The 18,316-nt window shown below is 41.1% G+C and overlaps 1 protein-coding gene across 1 annotated transcript in view; it reads left to right on the top strand.

The window, feature by feature from the left end:
• HIBADH (3-hydroxyisobutyrate dehydrogenase) overlaps nt 1-14,540 on the top strand; it is a 128,825-nt gene extending 114,285 nt beyond the window's left edge. The window contains exons 7-8 of the mRNA XM_030550847.1: nt 6,187-6,343; nt 13,515-14,540. Of these exons, the coding sequence (XP_030406707.1) occupies nt 6,187-6,343; nt 13,515-13,673 (316 nt within the window). The 3' untranslated portion in view covers nt 13,674-14,540. The remainder of the gene's footprint in view (nt 1-6,186; nt 6,344-13,514) is intronic.
• The last annotated feature ends 3,776 nt before the right edge of the window (nt 14,541-18,316 follow it).

Raw genomic sequence — 18,316 nt, 5'->3', positions numbered from 1 at the left:
TTAAAATTGTTGAATTGCCTTTTTAATTTATTTTTTTCCTATTCACTCCATGGCCCTTTATGAATGTTGATAATAAAAGGTAGTAGAAAGATGTAGGGCAAAAATACTGGAAAGTAACATACATTTTGATTTAGAGTTTTTCTTTTCCCATTTTAGTGCTGCTGTCTGATAGAGAAAGTGTCTAGTATAAGAGGTTTAGCACGTGTGTGTGGATGTGCACGCATGTTCGTGCATATGAGTGTATATGTATATTGCTTTAAGCTATAATATATTGCTGCCAAAGCAATAGACCAGAATGCACCTAAATTTCATTAATGAGAAATTAAAATATATATTGATACTGTCAGCAACATCAGTTTTCTTCTTCTTTCTGCTTGGGTTGCTGACCATCTCAGTTTCTAGTGGCCTCCTTTTATTGATCTTTGGGTTCTCAGGTTAAAAAAAAAAAAAGTATTAGCAAGATAAAGCTTGAAAATTTAAAGCAACTATTGTGGATATCTGACTTGCAACTAAGTCATGTGGAGATTGCCACTGGGGCTGCCTGCGCAGTCTTAGGGTATGTCTGCACTGCAGTTAGGCACTCATGGCTGGCCTGTGCCAGCTGACTTCAGCTTGGGCTAAGGTGCCATTTAATTACCATATAGATGTATTGGTTCAGGTTCAAACTCTGTGACCCTCCCACCTCACAACCCGAATGTCTACACTGCACCTAAGCAGCCCCTTAGTCCAAACCCCACAAGCTCAAGTCAGCTGGCATGGGCCAGTTGTGGGTTTTTAATTGCAGCATTGACATATCTTTAAGGAGAGACCATGTGATGGTGACGATAGGTAGCACAGGATTTTATAATTAGTTGGGAGCTAGAGAGCCACAAAAGAGCTACAAGGTTTGTCTATATCAGACGTCTTCCTAAAGAATTCCCTTTATATTTATTATAACCAAGTCCAGTCTCCTGTCTACCATGAGAGAGACTACAGTGGCCACCACAAGTGTAGCAAAAGATTCTTTTTTCTCCTATAGAGTTTTATTATGGGCCAGGTTGTGCCTGACTGCTTTGTGGGTGTACAGGTGGATCTGAGGATACAAGAATTTCCTCTTCCTTTTATGCCATTGTTTAGCAGCCAAGCACAGTTGTAGTCCTTCACTCCAGTCTCTGGATTGCTGTCTCTGTATGCATCTGTGGGGCACAAGATACCACAAGGTGGAGCTGAGGGGGTGGGAAGGACAATCACAGAAGAGCTGGGCAGGCATGCAGGAAAGAAACATGCTATGCCCCCCTGTGGGGATGTAGCACTGGGTGAACACTGGGAAATTTTGGAAGGAATGGCTGGAGACACTTAGGTCGCACTCTGGGGCAGTGTGACTGTGCTGACGTCGAAGTGGTTTTGTACCTAAATGGCATGATCGAGCCATGTGTGAATATTAATATTCCGTTCAGAGTACGTGGATGAAAAAACCACGCTGGTGTACACATTTCTACTAGTGATGGGTGATTCTCAAAAGCTTCTGTCTGAATAATTTTGTCTGAAGGATCAGATGCTGCTTACCCAAAGCACCTCAGGCTGGAAATTTCTCAAGAGTTATTAGCTACTTCCTAGTCTCATTCAGAAAATCCAAGAACTGCCTTTCTTGAGGGGCGGGGAGGGCGGGGGGGGATTGTCATGTCTGACTGTTGATTTGTTATTACTACAGACTGAAACAGGGAAGAAGTTTGTGAAATTTTTAAAATAAGTTGGTAAAGACTTTTTTCAAATTTCAATGAATGTGGTTGAGTTTTTAACGGTGCTTAGAAATGTTCTTATTTTTATCCAGATCTGTGTGTCCATCTTTATTTTCTTCCTCCCTGGTAGCTCATTAGTATTTCTGTTGAAGATACATTGATTTGCCACAGCAATTGTTTTTGTGTTACATTATTAATAATGTTGGGATATTGGCTGCTTTCTCTGTGTCTGGAAGAACATTTTGGCAATTGTAAATGCACACGCGCGTGCACATACTCTTGCCACGTCCAGTGGCAAGTTATTATGGGGACTGACAAGACTGTCATCATTTTGATAGTTTGAGCAGTATATCTCTGGAACAGCAATGGAGCTCTTATGCAGAAAGTATCATATGTTCCTAGCCAATTTACAGGGAAACAGCAATAACATTTTATCATGGTTGAGAGCCCAGTAGCTGCTTCCTATTAAACTTGCCCTTTCAGATACCTGTCTTGGATTAATTTGTTGATTTCAAATGGAAACTCAGTCTTCTCCACTGAAGCATGACTTTCTAGGATAGACTCTCACTGAATGACAATTACTGTATATTCTAGCTAGTTTCAGACCATTACAAGCTTTGAGTGCAGTGGAAGACAGAGGACTTCTTCAGTAACTGATTTTAATACATGTCTAATTTTAACTGACAGTTATATATGCACCAGTAGATGAATTCTCAGAAAGATGAAATGCAAAACACTTCTAACTTGCTCTTTTTAATGATACACTTGCTGCCAAAAAAAAAAAAAAAAAAAGGATTGCAGGTCTTCTGAAGTGATCTGGATGGTGCATAAGAGCATCAAAGTTTAGAAAATAGAGATTCACACTGACACACAAATCTTTTCCCCAACCACAAGCAAAAATCTTTTTACATAACCTTTCCGCATCTAGTGCTGAAAATTCATTCAGTGTATATTTACAGTGTTTGTATTTTTAAAATGTATTTTGTTCAAGGAACTGACTGGAATACTAGCAGGACAATACTCATTTTGGGAGGGAGGGATTATAACAAGATTATATATAACAAGAAGCAATGGGCTTAAACTGCAGCAAGGGATATTTAGGTTGGACATTAGGAAAAAGTTCCTAACTGTCAGGGTAGTTAAACACTGGAATAGATTGCCTAGGGAAGTTGTGGAATCTCCATCTCTGGAGATATTTAAGAGTAGGTTAGATAAATGTCTGTTAGGGATGGTCTAGACAGTATTTGGTCCTGCCATGAGGGCAGGGGACTGGACTCGATGACTCTCGAGGTCCCTTCCAGTCCTAGAGTCTATGAGTCTATGAGTCTATATGCATTTTAAGATTTTGCCTCTTCCTCTCCACCGCAGTCTTGCAGTGTAAACTCCATTGGAAGCTGTAGCTAAGGTCCAGTGGAGGTGCTGGGCCGCTGAAGGGACTTAGCCTGAAAACAGAACAAGCAAACTAGTGTTCTGTGTGGCTGAGAGTCCTATATGTTCTTAATATTCTTTTTAGTCAATGTTCCAATGTACAACTTATTTGGATGAGAACACTTCTAATAATAGTTGTATTCATAAAGAACTCCTTGCTGAGGCCTTTGATGCACTATAAAAAATAAAACATGATCAAAATGCAATCAAACCATAATGGTGGGGGGGAAACGCTTTCAATTTAAAAATCAAATGAAATAAAAACTGAAAGCTCAATTCAAAAAGGAGGGAGAGGGGAGTATAATAAGGCCCTGATGCAAATGAAGTCAATAAGAAACTATCGCACTGACTTCCATGGGCTGTAGCATCAGGCCCTAAATATGGGACTAACAGTGGTAATTCTAAAAAGCACCTTTGAAATATTGGGTATTTTTAAAAGGAGGGGGGAATATTTGAGACATATTTCCAAGGGAGCAGTATCCACACCTTAGTACTCGCCATATAAAGTGTCATTTTATATTTGAGAAGTTGTAACTTACAAATGTAAAATGTAACATTTATTTATTTTTGCAAATTCCACTAATAAATGACCCTTAATCTCTCATAAATTAAATATTGCATGCTACAAACAAAGATTCTTATGATTAGTTTGGATACAATGCTGATCTGTTGTTGCTGCAATTAAAGCATTGGTGCAAAGAGGAGGAATCTTCTCTTTGTGAGAAGGTAAAACCAGTGCAGGATTAAGGCATAAACTAACTAAACTACAGCTTAGGGCCTCACAAATGAGGAGACTCTTTTAAAAACAAAAACAAAAAAAACCAAAAAAATACTGACTCCATTTCAAATTTTATCAAAATTGGTTGATAAATAAAGGCAGTATGGGAAAAAGAAGATTCTCTCTAAATATAGACATTTTTGTTTAAATATGACAAAAATATACACATCTGGCTACACAAATACCCTTACTCTACCCTTATCCTTCAATGATTGTTCATTACTGACAGGCGGAGACCAGGCCTGAGAAAAAAATGATAATTGCACTTGTAAAATTAGTATTTCTACAAGTAAGTCTGCTATCAGTCTCCTAAGGCAGCGTTTTGTTGGCCAGCTGCTACTGGTAAAATTCTGATCTGCCTCCATAATTTATTTAAATAATAATCTCACTGCTGATAAATGGGAAAAATGTGAGGTTGGAGACAGCAGTGTCATGAAGCAATCCTGCCAAGCTCATACTCTGATGAGACTTGTCCTAGGAGAGACATTACGTATAGCGTCCCCCTTGGCTGGTAATAGCTGGAAGGCCGCCATCTTTAGTTCACGGTCCAGCACACTCAGACATATAGTGCCTTCGGTCCTGTTTTTCTTCGTTTTCTTAAGTGTTGGTGTGTTCTTTCTTCTTTTGATCTGTACATACGTACAGTTGTGTATTCTAGTGTGCATGACACTTTCTGCTTCATGCACTATCCGTTCTTCACATGATTGAGTTTGCAGGTGATCATCTTGTAGATCTTGAGGAGGATAAATTTTTGTTGGCTTCCCTCCGTCAGTTTCGGGGACCTTCACTGCATTTTTATAGCACGGCAAAAGAAAATCCCAACAATTCATTTTTTTTTGGTAGCGAAAATTAAATTGGAATAAACATTTGTAATATATTTTATATTATAATCTGGATAAACTTTGTATTTCCCTATCAAAATAAATCATTTTTTTTTTCATTTATTCATATGAAAAGAAGGATACTTTTCCTTATTTATGGCTTTAAAAAAATATATATCCTCTCGTTTTCTTGTGAGAACTTTTGTGTCTATATATTCAGTGTCCTTTTTATGAACAAAAAATGAATTTATTATTTATGTTCTGGAGCTGCTTACACTTGACATAGCTTAGGACCTCAGAATGTCATAGTCCGGCCTTGGGTAAAATTGACTTGGAATTATGGTATGAAACATATTTTATATTCAGTCTCGTCTGTTTTCCTGCAGGAAGTATATGACTATAGTAGGTTGTGCAGTCTCTTTCAGAAATTCTTGTTCTGCTTTGCATTAGGAGATACAGGAGATAATTGTGTCTGAATTCTTTTTTCATGGAGAGTGCAACTGAATATAAACAGAACCTTTAAAAAATATTGCTCCCAATTATTGATATAAATGCAGTTGGTGTAAAATTACATTTGCAACTTGATATTCAGCAAAAACGCAAAATAATAACAGGTCTAACAACTCAGTGTGTTAAAGTAATATCTTGACTACATTTCTTTGAAGTCCACAATGAACAGCAGCTTATGCCATCAGCTCAGTGATAGAACAAATGATGTTTCTGCTTGGACAAGCTTTGTTTTATCAGGATCAGTAACCTTATCAGCAGTTGACCCAGAACTATAATGCATGTCTGTGAACAGATAGAGAGCATATGTCACAGTTTCATGCAGACTTGCTTCCTAAGCAAGAGTGTATAATGAAGATTTAATAATACTAAAAACTAGTTTGCAAATGTGAACAACAGTAAATTTTGTTTTTTAAAGGGGATAACATCTTTCAGTCTCCTTATTGATAATATTACATTGCTTACATTAACAAGTAAATATATACCTATAAATTCACCAAAACATACTTCCATAATGCACCTTTTATTTGCCAATACTTAGTTTTGAAATAGTTCATCCAGGTTCAAAGATTATCCTTTGGCTGCAAGGGTATGAAGCACAGGTATACAGTAGCATATGGAAGAACTGAAAACTTCTTTTGGTAATAGGCATACAAAAACTGCTATTCTCAGAGGGCCTTCATTTTGCTTGCATTTTCAGGTGAAAGGTCTTTTCATAGAGCAGAAGGCTGAAGCTTTGAAAACGTTTGCTTAAACGATAGCTTGATGCCCTTTAATTTAAGATGGGGATCCCCTCCCCTATATCAATACTCTATCATTTTTCTGGACTTATAATAAAGGGAGAGAAATGATAGTGTGGTCCTAGCATATAAAACAAGTCACCCATATCTTGTGCATTTTGACATTAATACTTCTCTTCCTTGACCTTTGACAGGTTAGGGCTTGACCCGAAACTGCTGGCTAAAATCCTAAATATGAGTTCAGGCCGTTGTTGGTCAAGCGACACTTACAACCCTGTTCCAGGAGTAATGGAAGGAGTACCTTCTGCTAATAATTTCCAAGGTGGCTTTGGAACAACGCTCATGGCTAAGGTATATAAATATAATCATAAGTTTAGAAAGAACTGTTTTATTGTTCTTGAGTGCCAGAATACATGAGAAATCTGTCTATGTTGTGAGTGTGGTCTCTCTGAATATCACTGATCGCTTATACCACACTTCTAACGGTGTACCACGTTTCCAGCGGACACTGGATGGAATGCAATGTTCTTCCCTCCATTAAAATTATTAATGGTGTTTGGAATTATGTGCAGTCCTGGAGAGGACCACACATTACTGTAGCTCTGAATTATCAGCTGAATCCTTGATAGGTGTGGTTGTAGGGTTTCTCTTAGTGTAGGATCAGTGAAGATTAGTGTTATGACTCTGTTCCAAAGATTGTCAACAAAGCCACATCCTCCCTCTTCGCTGCTGGAAGTCCAACTCCAAATGCTCCTGGTTAGCTAGTGGCTATATAGAACAATTCCTAGCAGTTGTGCAGGATTCGATCCTCAGATGATATAAATCGGTGTATTTCTATTGACTTCAGTGGAATTATCTGATTTACACTAGCCTAGGATTTGGCCCACAGTGTCTTCCAATTGGCAATCTCAAAGGGCTTCACAATCATTGATTGACTTAAACCTCTCAACACCCCTGTGGGGTAGATGTAAGTATTATACTTATTGATGTGGACATGGAGACAATGAGATTTAAAATTGTGACCTCTGTATTTAATTAAGAACCCTTAACCAATGAGGAACCCTAACTGCTTAGCTGGGCTGTTCCAGGGTGGATTTCAACCTTGTACTTGTATCCTACAGTCCTGAAGGTGGGTATGAAGGAAGTATCCCTCTATGCTCTGAGGCCTGCCCGGGGATCCTGGCTGGAAGCCAGAGTCTCAGCCCATTTCCCTCCTCCATGCAGGAAGTAGGAGAGATGTCATGAGGGGAGCCATATGCTGCATGAGACATGCAGTGTCATGCTCTGGTCCCATGACCAGGCAGCCCATTGTGTTATAGGGACCTTGCATCAGACCTTTTAAATCCAGCAACTACACTAGACCCTGCCAAAGTTGTGACTGTAATTTAAACCCTTAACCGCGCCCCCCTGAAACCAGACCTCTGAGATGCTGGGTGGCGGGTGAGAAAATCCACACAGCAGTTTGCCCCATGGGAAAATTCTCATACAATTGGCAACTGGCCTAGCCCCTGGCTTCATAAAAGATCCAGCTCACTAGGTAAGGGTGAGCAAGATGGTGATGGAATGGAGCCCAGTTGGCTACTTGCCAGCTGCAAGAGCAAACAGGGCCCAAATGGCCACCCACCAGCAGCAAGGGCAAGCAGATGCTATCCCCTTCCCCTGGCAGGCAAGAGCCATCAGCTGGCCCCTTATGACAGGCTGTATTACGTGGATACCCCCTGTGCCGTACCGCCCAAGGAAAGGGGAGGGAACAGCAGAGAAGCAGTACTCTCCCCCTCTCTCTCCCACAGACACATATTCTACAGGGAGATGGGATCTCAGGGAGCAAATGTAGCACTGCCCCAGCCAAATAGATAGATAGATGACTAACAGGTCAAATACAGATACAAACAGGCCATATTTCCTTGCCTTCTCTCTATTGGAGATGCAAAAGTGATGCTTTCATGGTGCATAGAGGGACAGTAATCTTCTCTCTCCTGTAATATCTGATGAAAGAGGTGGGAGAATGAAACTTACAGTATCTTCCTTATTATTGCAACTGCCTCCTCTCCTGTCCCTCTTGAGATCCCATATTGCTCCTTTCCAGTGCATCCACAATGCAGTAGCTAAATAATTTCCTCACTTGATCGACATCCCATTGTGTCATTATCTTCTCACATCTGTTATCCTTGCTCTTAAAGTCTTTGCACAATGCTGATCCCTTCTCCTCCTTTGCTCTTTTCTCTTATTATTTTCCAACTTTCTCTCTTCCATCCCCTCTTGTTCCCTTCTCCCTCCTTGCTGTTTGTGCCTACCCTTTATACCTGAAGCTACTTTCCCATCAGTGCTCCAGGCTCCATTCCTCTTTTCATTCTATCATCATCCAAAATCCCACATGGTCCTTGTGATCTTTATCTGTCTTTATAGAATAAACTCCCCAGGGCAGGAATTTACTCTGTGTGCTGTGCTGCACAGAACACTTTGGTTTGGAGCTTAATTTTCCTTTTTTTAAAATAAACATTTGGAGCTTGCATGCCACAGGCCTCTTCACAGCATCTTCACTTTCAAGTGGAGTAGAAGCTACAGAAAGGAAGTTGTATGTGGGTTCTTCCTAGTTTCCCAGCCTTTTCTTTATTGACTCTAATACTTCAGAGTTTAAACCAAAAGCTGCAAAAAAAAACAAAACAACCACCCAAAACACTACCCTCGCCGCATGTGCGTATGTGACATAGACGCACACATCCTTGCTCTTTCATACTTAAGCTGCAAACTGATTTATGTGGGTCAACCCTGATGCCTGCGTAAAACCTCTGAAGGGTGGGAAGCCTTCCAGATCAGCGTGCGGGATTGGGACCTGTCTAGGATTATATGTGGGATTTGCAGTGTGCAGAAGGAAGTTGGACTTTTTGCTGATCTTATTTTTAACTATCTCAAAATATTTCATTGTATATTAGCCTGTTAGTATTTTTCACTTGTCTTCCCCATACCAAGATTGTTTTCGGTGAGGCTCTGGACAGATGCAGGAGTAGCTTGCAGGATCAGGGCAGTAGTTATGTTAAAATGAGCACCCGCTTATCCAAGAGTCTGAAAGTGAGCAGATACAGAGCAGTATAAAACACAACTCCTGCCTCCCTCCTCTTGTCCTTTAGTTATGCCATCCCTAATATCCCACAAGGTCAGGTAAAAGGAAAGAGACTGGAGCAGAACTAGAAAGTGAAACTGATGGGGCTAGGGTTACTATCTTTCAGGTTCCCCAAAAGAGGATGGTGGAAGGAGCTGACGGGGGGTACAGTTGAGGGGTGCTGAATGTGTACTGGGAGGGGAGTGTTTGGGGGCTGATGGAAAGATGTGTACTGGGAGGGGTCTGGTTCCCTGGTACTATGATAGGCATTTTTCTAATGTGAATAAAATAGAGCATATTGTGGAGCAGTAGGAGATTGGGGAGGGGTGTAAGGAAAGTTACTAGGGAACAGGAAGGAGGAGAAAGATAGAAAGGAGTCAATGGAAAAGGGAAAAATGGTAGAGAAAAAGGAGACACAGTGCAAAGGCACCTAATGTACGTGTGTGAACTGTTTTTAAAAATGATGTGAGCTAACTAATTTGGCTCTTCATTCTTCAAAATCAAAATTTAATTTTTCACTGATAAGGCTGCCAGCCTCTGGCTTATCAAGTGTCAAGGATAGCTAAGGAAAGGTTTCCTAAAGCATAAGAGTGTTCATAATGTAAATCATACAGTCAGATTGCTAGCTGTCCTCATCTGAGTTTCCTCCTCCTTTCTTCCAATGAGCAAAGCTGAAATTTCTGACTGTCGTCTTCTAATCTTGAATCTGCAGCACAGGAGGGAGGGACGGGCAGTAGATTTTTCTATCACTTCTTCAACAATCCTCAGGGGACACATTCTTTGATGCAGAGGGAACAATTACTTGAGTAAGCATTTAGCTAAGGCACTAGAGCTATTCATTACTGATACTTCCAGGTACTAAACAGTCCATTCCCTAGTCCAGGGGTCGGCAACCTCTGGCACGTGGCTCGCTAGGGTAAGCACCCTGCCAGGCCGGGCCAGTTTGTTTACCTGCCGCGTCAGCAGGTTTGGCCAATCGCGGCTCCCACTGGCTGCGGTTTGCTGTCCCAAGCCAATGGGGGTGGCGGAAAGCGGTGCGGGTGAGGGATGTGCTGGCTGCGGCTTCCCGCCGCCCCCATTGGCCTGGGACGGCGAACCGCAGCCAGTGGGAGCCGCGATCGGCCAAATCTGCTGACGCGGTAGGTAAACAAACTGGCCCAGCCCGCCAGGGTACTTACCCTGGCGAGCTGCGTGCCAGAGGTTGCCAACCTCTGCCCTCGTCTACGTAAAGAGATTTGTGAGATGAGAATTTATCCTTTTTGTTTGTTCCACCCACTCATACCATTACTCAAATTAGATTGTAAATTCTTCGGGCCGGGGACCTACTCTTTTATTTTTCCTCTAAACTGCACAGCCCATTTGCCATACAACAATAATGAATAATAAAAGTTTGTAGAGGAAGGGAGGGAGAGAATCGCTTGAAGTGGAGAAGATGACTGTCTACATAGACAATTATTTAAAGAATTATTTAAATGACCACAAGATAGCTGTTGCCCTAAGATGGTCATAAAACTTCATCTTCTCAGATGTCAAACATGGTGATAGTTGAAAGATTTATTAAAGTACTCCACCACTGATGGATCCCACAGACAAAGTTATAGGCTCCAAGTTTTTTGGCAGCAAACTTTCTACAAGACACCTCTCTGGAAATCACCTCTCTTCTGTCTTGAAGTCTGGAGTAACCTAGTGTCTAGACAAGCTCTCTAATATGAGCCCTGGTCTGGAGATTTCACTTCAAAGATCAGATTTATTGCTTTTCCCTTTTAAGGGTCAGAGGGTTATACAGAGAAGACATTGCAGATCAGAAGTCCTCTCCTCCCATTAACATTAAAGGTGTTGATAAGCCTTCCTTTTAGGATTCCTGGAAGAGCTAGATTTAGATCATATTAATCTTGACCCTTGTCGGGGGTGATTTATCCAGACAGAGTAGGGGCAGAAGTAGGGCTTTCCATTTCTTTTTATTGAAGAGTTTCTGATGCTAGGTCAGGACAGTCTTTGGGTTTTCCTTTTAATGGCAGAATCTGATTCAGGTCAGACTAGAAAATAACTAAAAAGTATTTCCTTAATAACAATAACAATTCTTTTAAAAATGTTAGCCACTGCTTCCCCATAAAAAACTGATATTTCTCCAACTCTATCAAAAATTGCTTTAGTTTCTGATAGTAAAACATCTGGAAGCCATTGTGTCAGTTCCCAAGAGGGGGAGAGGGGCAGGAAAGTATATTCTGATTCTGCCTTTCCCAAAAGGTCAGGAAGAGCCATATCCCAGTCAGAACAACTTTTGTCATCTGATGAAATTCAGAATATAAATTCTGAAGACAAGCAACTGTGCCCAGAAATTACATGTTTTTAATAACGTTATAGGATGCTTATTGACACACGGTTTCCATGATTGCATTGTTTTAAATAAATATAGCTCATTTTCTTAGGTCTTCACCCAGTTACAAAAGTGCTAGTGTTGCTAGCAGCTGCTTTAAGAGGATGCAAAGTAATCTTATTGAATGCTGATTAGTCAAAGTTGTCTTGTTCAAGGAGCTTCAAGCAGCTACAGAAAAGAGGCTGGAAACTTCACAATCTGCTGTTTATGATAATACTTAGCAGTCTATTGTTCTGTAACAGCATCTATGCTACTTCAGAGTTCAGCATGACACAGAAGGTGAGGGAATCGCATCCATCATGGGAGAGAAGAGCAAAATTGTTGCTCTCATTTCTCACACTAGAGTCAGAGAAGTCCTTCTCCATTTAGGTCAACATCTAGCAGCTCTGTGTTTCAACAGTCTTGGAGCAGGGACTCATTGACCATGTCGAATGATCAAGCCAAGATCTATGGAAATTCTGCCTATGCTAGTGAATGGTCCCTCAGAGTTTAGAGTGTACCATTGGAAAATTGTGATCCTAAACACGTTCTCAAGAGTTGGGGACCCCATTTATACTTCATGTCCATTCATAGAAAAAGATATCTCTACAAGAAAGCAGCATACTGGTTTTCTGCGGTTAGGGCAGTCTTCAGTACAGTACAGGCCAATGATGTCAACAGTGTGGTGAACTCAACAGACAGCATAGTAACAGCTTTTCTGTGAGGGTGGAGAGTTCCAGGGCTTGGGCTCCAGCCTGAGCCCATACATCTACACAGCAATTTTTAGCCCCGCAGCCCAAGCCCCATGAGCCCAAGTCAACTCACCAGGGAAGCCATGGCTGTACCACACAGGGCTCTTATCCCCGAGTAGATATATCCTATGGGTATGATCTACACTGAAGCTGAGAGTGAGACTACCAGCTTCGGTAGACAAAGTCGCGAGCTCCAACCTGAGCCACAACATCCAAACTGCTATTTTTAGGATGCTTGTATGAGCCCTGCCAGAGTGAGTTGTCTGCTCACTCCCAGCTGCAGCATAGACATACCCTTAGGCTAATATGCCCGGGAAAGTGGAGTGATACTAGCTGAGGAGTGGGAATGGCCAGGACAGCCCAGGAACCTGATTTATCAGAAGTCTACTACAGTCTCCGTGGACAGAGCTTTTGGTGGTATTTAAAGCTGTCCCAGCTGACACAAGGGAAGTCTTAACTGGTCCCCAGAGGAGAGTTATAATGGAAACAGAATGTGCTTTCTCCTGGTATAAACTCCTCATGCAGCTCAAGAGACCGGGTTAGTTTAGGAGGGTTTGAGGCAAGTAAATACTATTATGCCCACTTGAAGATGGTTAACCTGAGGCTCTGAGAAGCTGATTTTATGTAAGTATCACATCGTCAATGGCGGTGCCAGTTATAGAGCTCAGGAATCCTGACATTGAGTCCTCTGCTCCTGCCAGTAGGCATGCTGCCTCTACTTCTAAAGCAACAGTGATTGAGGGAGAAAGCTGAGCTCCAAAGTGATGCCAAAAATTGATGGGTCCATTTGGTTCTTCAGCATAAATTCACCATAAAATGCACTTTCTGTGTTGCTCAAACTATTCACTGAATATGTCAAATTTGGCCCAGAAAATAATAGGAAAATATCAAAATGTTTTGACTTTTTTTCTAAATGGTATTTCATTTAGAAATTAAACTTTTTTTTTAAGGTGAAAGAGACCTCAAAAATAAAGGAAAAAAGTTGTTTTGGGTCGTCCCCCTCCATTTCAGGTGTTTTTGAAAATCAAAATGGATTTTTTTTTCCTGTATTCATTTCATTTGAGAAAAACTGGAAAAAAAAATCCAGTTTTGGTTTGAAGTGAATCAAAAACTGTTTTAGACTTTCTGATTCAGCCCTGTCGCAATACCAAAAAATGAAGGCAATACCTGCCTTCTTCCAGGGCTGGAATTTTAAGGCTACAGTATTTCATTTGTTGGCAGTGGCTTCTCTTTACAAGGAAGCCAAATAGCAGGTAATAGTCATATGGCTACTTAATTCCTTGTTGATTCTTCCTATGTTTTTTCTGCTTTCAGGATCTTGGCTTGGCACAGATTACTGCTACCAACACTAAAACACCTGTTCCTTTGGGGTCTCTAGCGCATCAGATCTACAGGATGATGTGTGCAAAGGGCTATGCCTTGAAAGACTTCTCAGCTGTGTTCCAGTTTTTACGTGAGGAGGAGAACTTGTGAGCTGTTATTTTGGCAGTGGACACTATTAGAAACCAAACACCTTTTTTTGGAACCTCCGTGTAGCTCATTTGACAAGTGACCTTTTTAAACCCATATACAAGTCATGAACCCACACTGACCTGTCTGCTTTTGGTTGTCTAGGTCTCCGCAAACTCCAGGATTTTTCATCAATTCTTTAAAAAGCAGGCTGGGAGAGGGGTTGTTTATTTGGTCAAATAAAAAATACACTGATTGTTTAAGAACCATAATAGCATATTCACAAAATCCAGTTAAGTACTTTTTTTTTTTAACTAAGTAACCAATGATTTGCATACAAAACAACTGACATTATGGCTCTAAATTGTGCAAACTAAATTGAATCTTCAATAGTAATAACATAAGGTGACAAATCAGCTTTCATTAACTTTTACTAAAGATAAAGCCTTCATGGAAAAAGGGAAGGTTCTTATAATGAAGAAACAGAATGTGTTTTTTTTTCTTTTTCTTTTCTTGCTATTTATTTTAACTATTAGCTTGGGCCTGATAATCAGTGATGGATTTTTCCTGGGATTAGTGTTACAGATTTATGTTTATGGGTGTGTGTAAGTTAGTGGAAAGCTGTTACAGCATGTTTAACTGGTAGACTTAGTTAAAATAACATAGTATATGTCTCTCTTGTAAAGCTCCAGTACTATATTTGGCAAACCCAATTTTATATTTCCTTCTTGTACCCTGTCATATATTTCAAAAGTCAAGAATGGCACCTACTAAAAATTCTGACAAATGTACATTTGCTTTAGATAATTACTGCATTATTATAAATATAAATAAAATGAATCTGATTATTTTGAAATCCAATAAAAATCCATGTTGGTAAATGCCTGCTATAAGGCTGGTTTTTTTTAAAATGCAAGTTTGCAAACATACAAATCGCTGCAAATTTTTTGGTCTTCTACAGTCCATTTTTAATAAGCACTGGGTAGTTTTTATTGTCAAATGTGTAGGGTGGCATATTTGCATATTAATTTCCCTATCCATTCACCTACCCCTGATCTAACATTCTGAAGATGAGTATTCCTGTTGACTTCGGTGGGACGACTCACGTATAAAGTTATTTGCAGGATTTGGGTCTTAATGGTCATTATGTAGCCTAACCTCTCTATTTTCAGAATTTTGCATGTACAGTGGTATATCTAATAGGCGCGTGCAGGTAACAGTTATGCACAACGTAGGCACCAATTGTGCATGGAGAAAACTGAAAATTTGGGCATAGATTTTTATAGATTAGCAGCAACATTATACAAAATTCATTAATAATTTACTGGTGGTTCTGTTTATTCCTTTCCAAGCTTGTTTTGATATCTAAATAAAGCTCTGGGTTAGTCTAATGCCCAAACCTAGTAGTATTAAGAAAGCATTATACTGTTAAACAAGCATATGTTTCCAAATTATCAATCTGCCTATAACTAATTAGATAAAAGTAGTTCATCTGCTCAATTGCAGTGGTTCTGAATCTACCTGATATTACACACAAAACAAACTTCATTAAAAGAACATTATTAAGGTTGCAAATCAAGTCATTACTTAAAGTTAGGAATGCCAGAATTAAGATTGTTTATGCAACTTAATTTTTTTCCTCCTGTGCATATGCACTGTCATACAGTCTTTAATTACATGATCACATAATATTTTTCCACAGCACTCCTGTCTCAGTCAGTGAATAAGATGGACCTGCTCTGAGGAGGCTGGAGGGATAGCTCAGTGGTTTGAGCATTGGCCTGCTAAACCCAGGGTTGTAAGTTCAATCCTTGAGGGAGCCACTTAAGGATCTGGGCAAAAATCAGTACTTGGTCCTGCTAGTGAAGGCAGGGGCCTGGACCTTTCAAGGTCCTTTCCAGCTCTAGGATATCTGGGGGGAGGGGTAGCTCAGTGGTTTGAGCATTGGCTTGCTAAACCCAGGTTGTGAGTTCAATCCTTGAGGGGCCATTTGGGGATTAGTCCTGCTTTGAGCAGGGGGTTGGACTAGATGATCTCCTGAGGTCCCTTTCAACCCTAATAATCTATGACTATGATCAGGATTGGTAGTGAAGGGAGGCTGTTGTCTTTAAGCAGGGCTGGCCTTAGGGGTGGGCCATCTGGGCAACCATCCGGGGGTGCTGTGGTCAAGGGGAGCACCGTGTGGCAGCACAGAGGTTTTGCTGTCAATGTAGAGTCGGAAGCAGCTTCCAGCTGGCAGGGGAGTGCTGTGGGGAGGAGAGGGGTGCCCATATTTCTCCTGGCTTTGTCTGGAGGAGGAACATGGAGGAGGAGGCAAGCGCTGATGCACAGATACTGCTCTCCCCAACATTCCTCTGTGCCCCCTTAGGGGGCTGTGAGTGGGGGAGTGAGGAGCAATACCAAGTGCTCCATGCATCCAGGTCAATTTTCCTATGTGGGTGCAGGAGTTAGGGGTGATAGGGGCACAGTGCAGAGGTTAGGGTGTGGGGCCCACACCGCCAGGGGAAATGCAGGAGGCACACACATGGGCAAGGGGAATGAGAGGGCACTGCGCTCATGGGGCCAGAGGTGCCAAAATACAAGTTCACCCAGGGCGCCATTTTCCCTAAGGCTGACCTTGTCTATAGAACCCCTCCCTCATCTGTTGCACAGTTGGAAGATGTGCAGTGAATGAGGCAGGGAACTGCAGGAAGAACCTGGTCCCTCTGCATTTGAATCATACGGCTTCCTCCTCCTCATTGCCTGCATACCAGCAGGAGTGTCACTGACAGATTCCTTGCTCTTCATTTCTAGTGCATGGCTGCACACTGGCCTGGAGTAGCCATGTCTGGGACAGCCAGGCATTGCCTCTATAGCCCTGGGCTGGAAGGAGCATGCTCAGTTGCTCTCTGTGGCTGGCTAAATGGTAGTTTTGGTCACAGTAGGATCTGAGGGGTTGGAACATGTGTAGTCTGTTCAGCAGTAAGAGCTGAGAGGCTCAAGCATGCTCACTGAGGACGGACTCTTCAGAGATTTTAATTGATAAAATTGAAGAAGTCTCTGCTGAGCATATGTGAACTGCAGTTTTTCAAAGGCTTATAACTTAGGCAAATGTGGGAAGATTTTCAGGGCAACAGAGAAGAGAGAGTGATTCCTGACACAATAGCCACCCACTTGTTAAATTTCAAGTCCCTGCTCCAAAGAATTGGGGTTAACAGAGAAAAGGTTGCCATAATTTAACAAGCCCAAAACTGTATTTTCCCCATCCTCATTTTTGTAAGCAGCTGAATTGTTTTGGATGGGGGAAAAAAATTCAGCCTGAGGCAGACACCCAACCTGGAAAGTTTCAGCCCAGACAATCTTAAATCTGGCAAAGTTTTATAAGCAACTGGAAAGACGGTCTTATAATGGGAAGTGTCTGCCAACCTTAATCAGCCCTGCCAATAATAAAATTTATATTAGAATTTATATTTTCCTATTTCTATAGAGGAAAATTAGATATACATATCATATTGGTATTCATATTAGAACTGTATGTACAGTATATAAAATTGTAATTTCCCCTCTGCATGGGGTTTACTACTCTATGCAAGTTAGCGAAGTAGTAAGGCTGTTATCATTTTCAACATCTGTTGCTGGCAGTGACATCTTGTTGAGCAGAACAAAAAGCATGTAAAACTGTTGAATTTCTACACTAATGACCGAACCCTATATACACCCAAATTTAGATGCAACAGATTAACTGCATACTATGTAAATGTTCCAAAGGGAAACTTTAGGTAACTTATTTTTAAATTACTTTGAATATTAAACTGGCCCTTCCATCATGCTTGATGAGAAACTGCCTATATCTAATGCTTTGTGCCTAACAGGAAACCACTATTAACCACTAAAGTTGTAGGGGGGAGTGGTTAATAAAAGTATACCTAAGCAGTCTTATTCATACTCACTCTGCCTTTGTTTCCACCTCCCCTTCAAAGATCAAAGATCTAGCTCATTCTCCCCTCGTATCAGGGGCCCATGATTCGAATTAGTGCCTCTCCCCATACACAGCCTGCCCCAATCGCTCCTCTTCCTGCCCATGACAGGCATTTATAGCCTCACTTTTAGCTCTGCCGCCGTTAAGTGGCTCAGTTGGGCCCACTTGCTCTGACACAGGGAAGCAACAGAGACCCAACTACCCTGTGATAGCCAGCAATCATTGTTTGGGATACTCAGCAACTGTAGTTGATATTCCTGATATTTTGCCATCTTCAAAATGGAGATATAAAAGATATGCAGTAGACCTGAATATTTTCTGATGGTTCCTAAAAGGGAAGGCCTGAGTAGCACCAAAAGGGGGTGGATTTATCTCTGTATGCAAGGTCTCTTCTTATCCCCAAAAAACTTTGTTACAAACCGGTTAAGGTTGCTTAAGGGTTTTTTTTGTGACGGGGTGTTCCCTTTAAAAGTAAAGGAATGTCCTGTTAAGGTACCCTTCTTTAATGTTCATTATCCTCCACTCATCGCTTTCACTGACCATTTGTCTCCATTTATAGAGAATTCCCATATACCTCCAACGTATACAGCAATTCAGTACACACATCACATTCCTCATGATCACACTGTATAAGGCTGTAACTCTGACTGCGTACTTAACCACGAGAATACAACACATTATGCAATTCAACGTACATTTTAGAACTCAA

The sequence above is a fragment of the Gopherus evgoodei genome, chromosome 2 (genome assembly GCF_007399415.2).
Source record: "Gopherus evgoodei ecotype Sinaloan lineage chromosome 2, rGopEvg1_v1.p, whole genome shotgun sequence".
Taxonomy (NCBI): Eukaryota; Metazoa; Chordata; order Testudines; family Testudinidae; genus Gopherus; species Gopherus evgoodei.
Note: the sequence above shows the minus strand (reverse complement) of the source record. Positions and strands in the feature narration are given on the sequence as shown.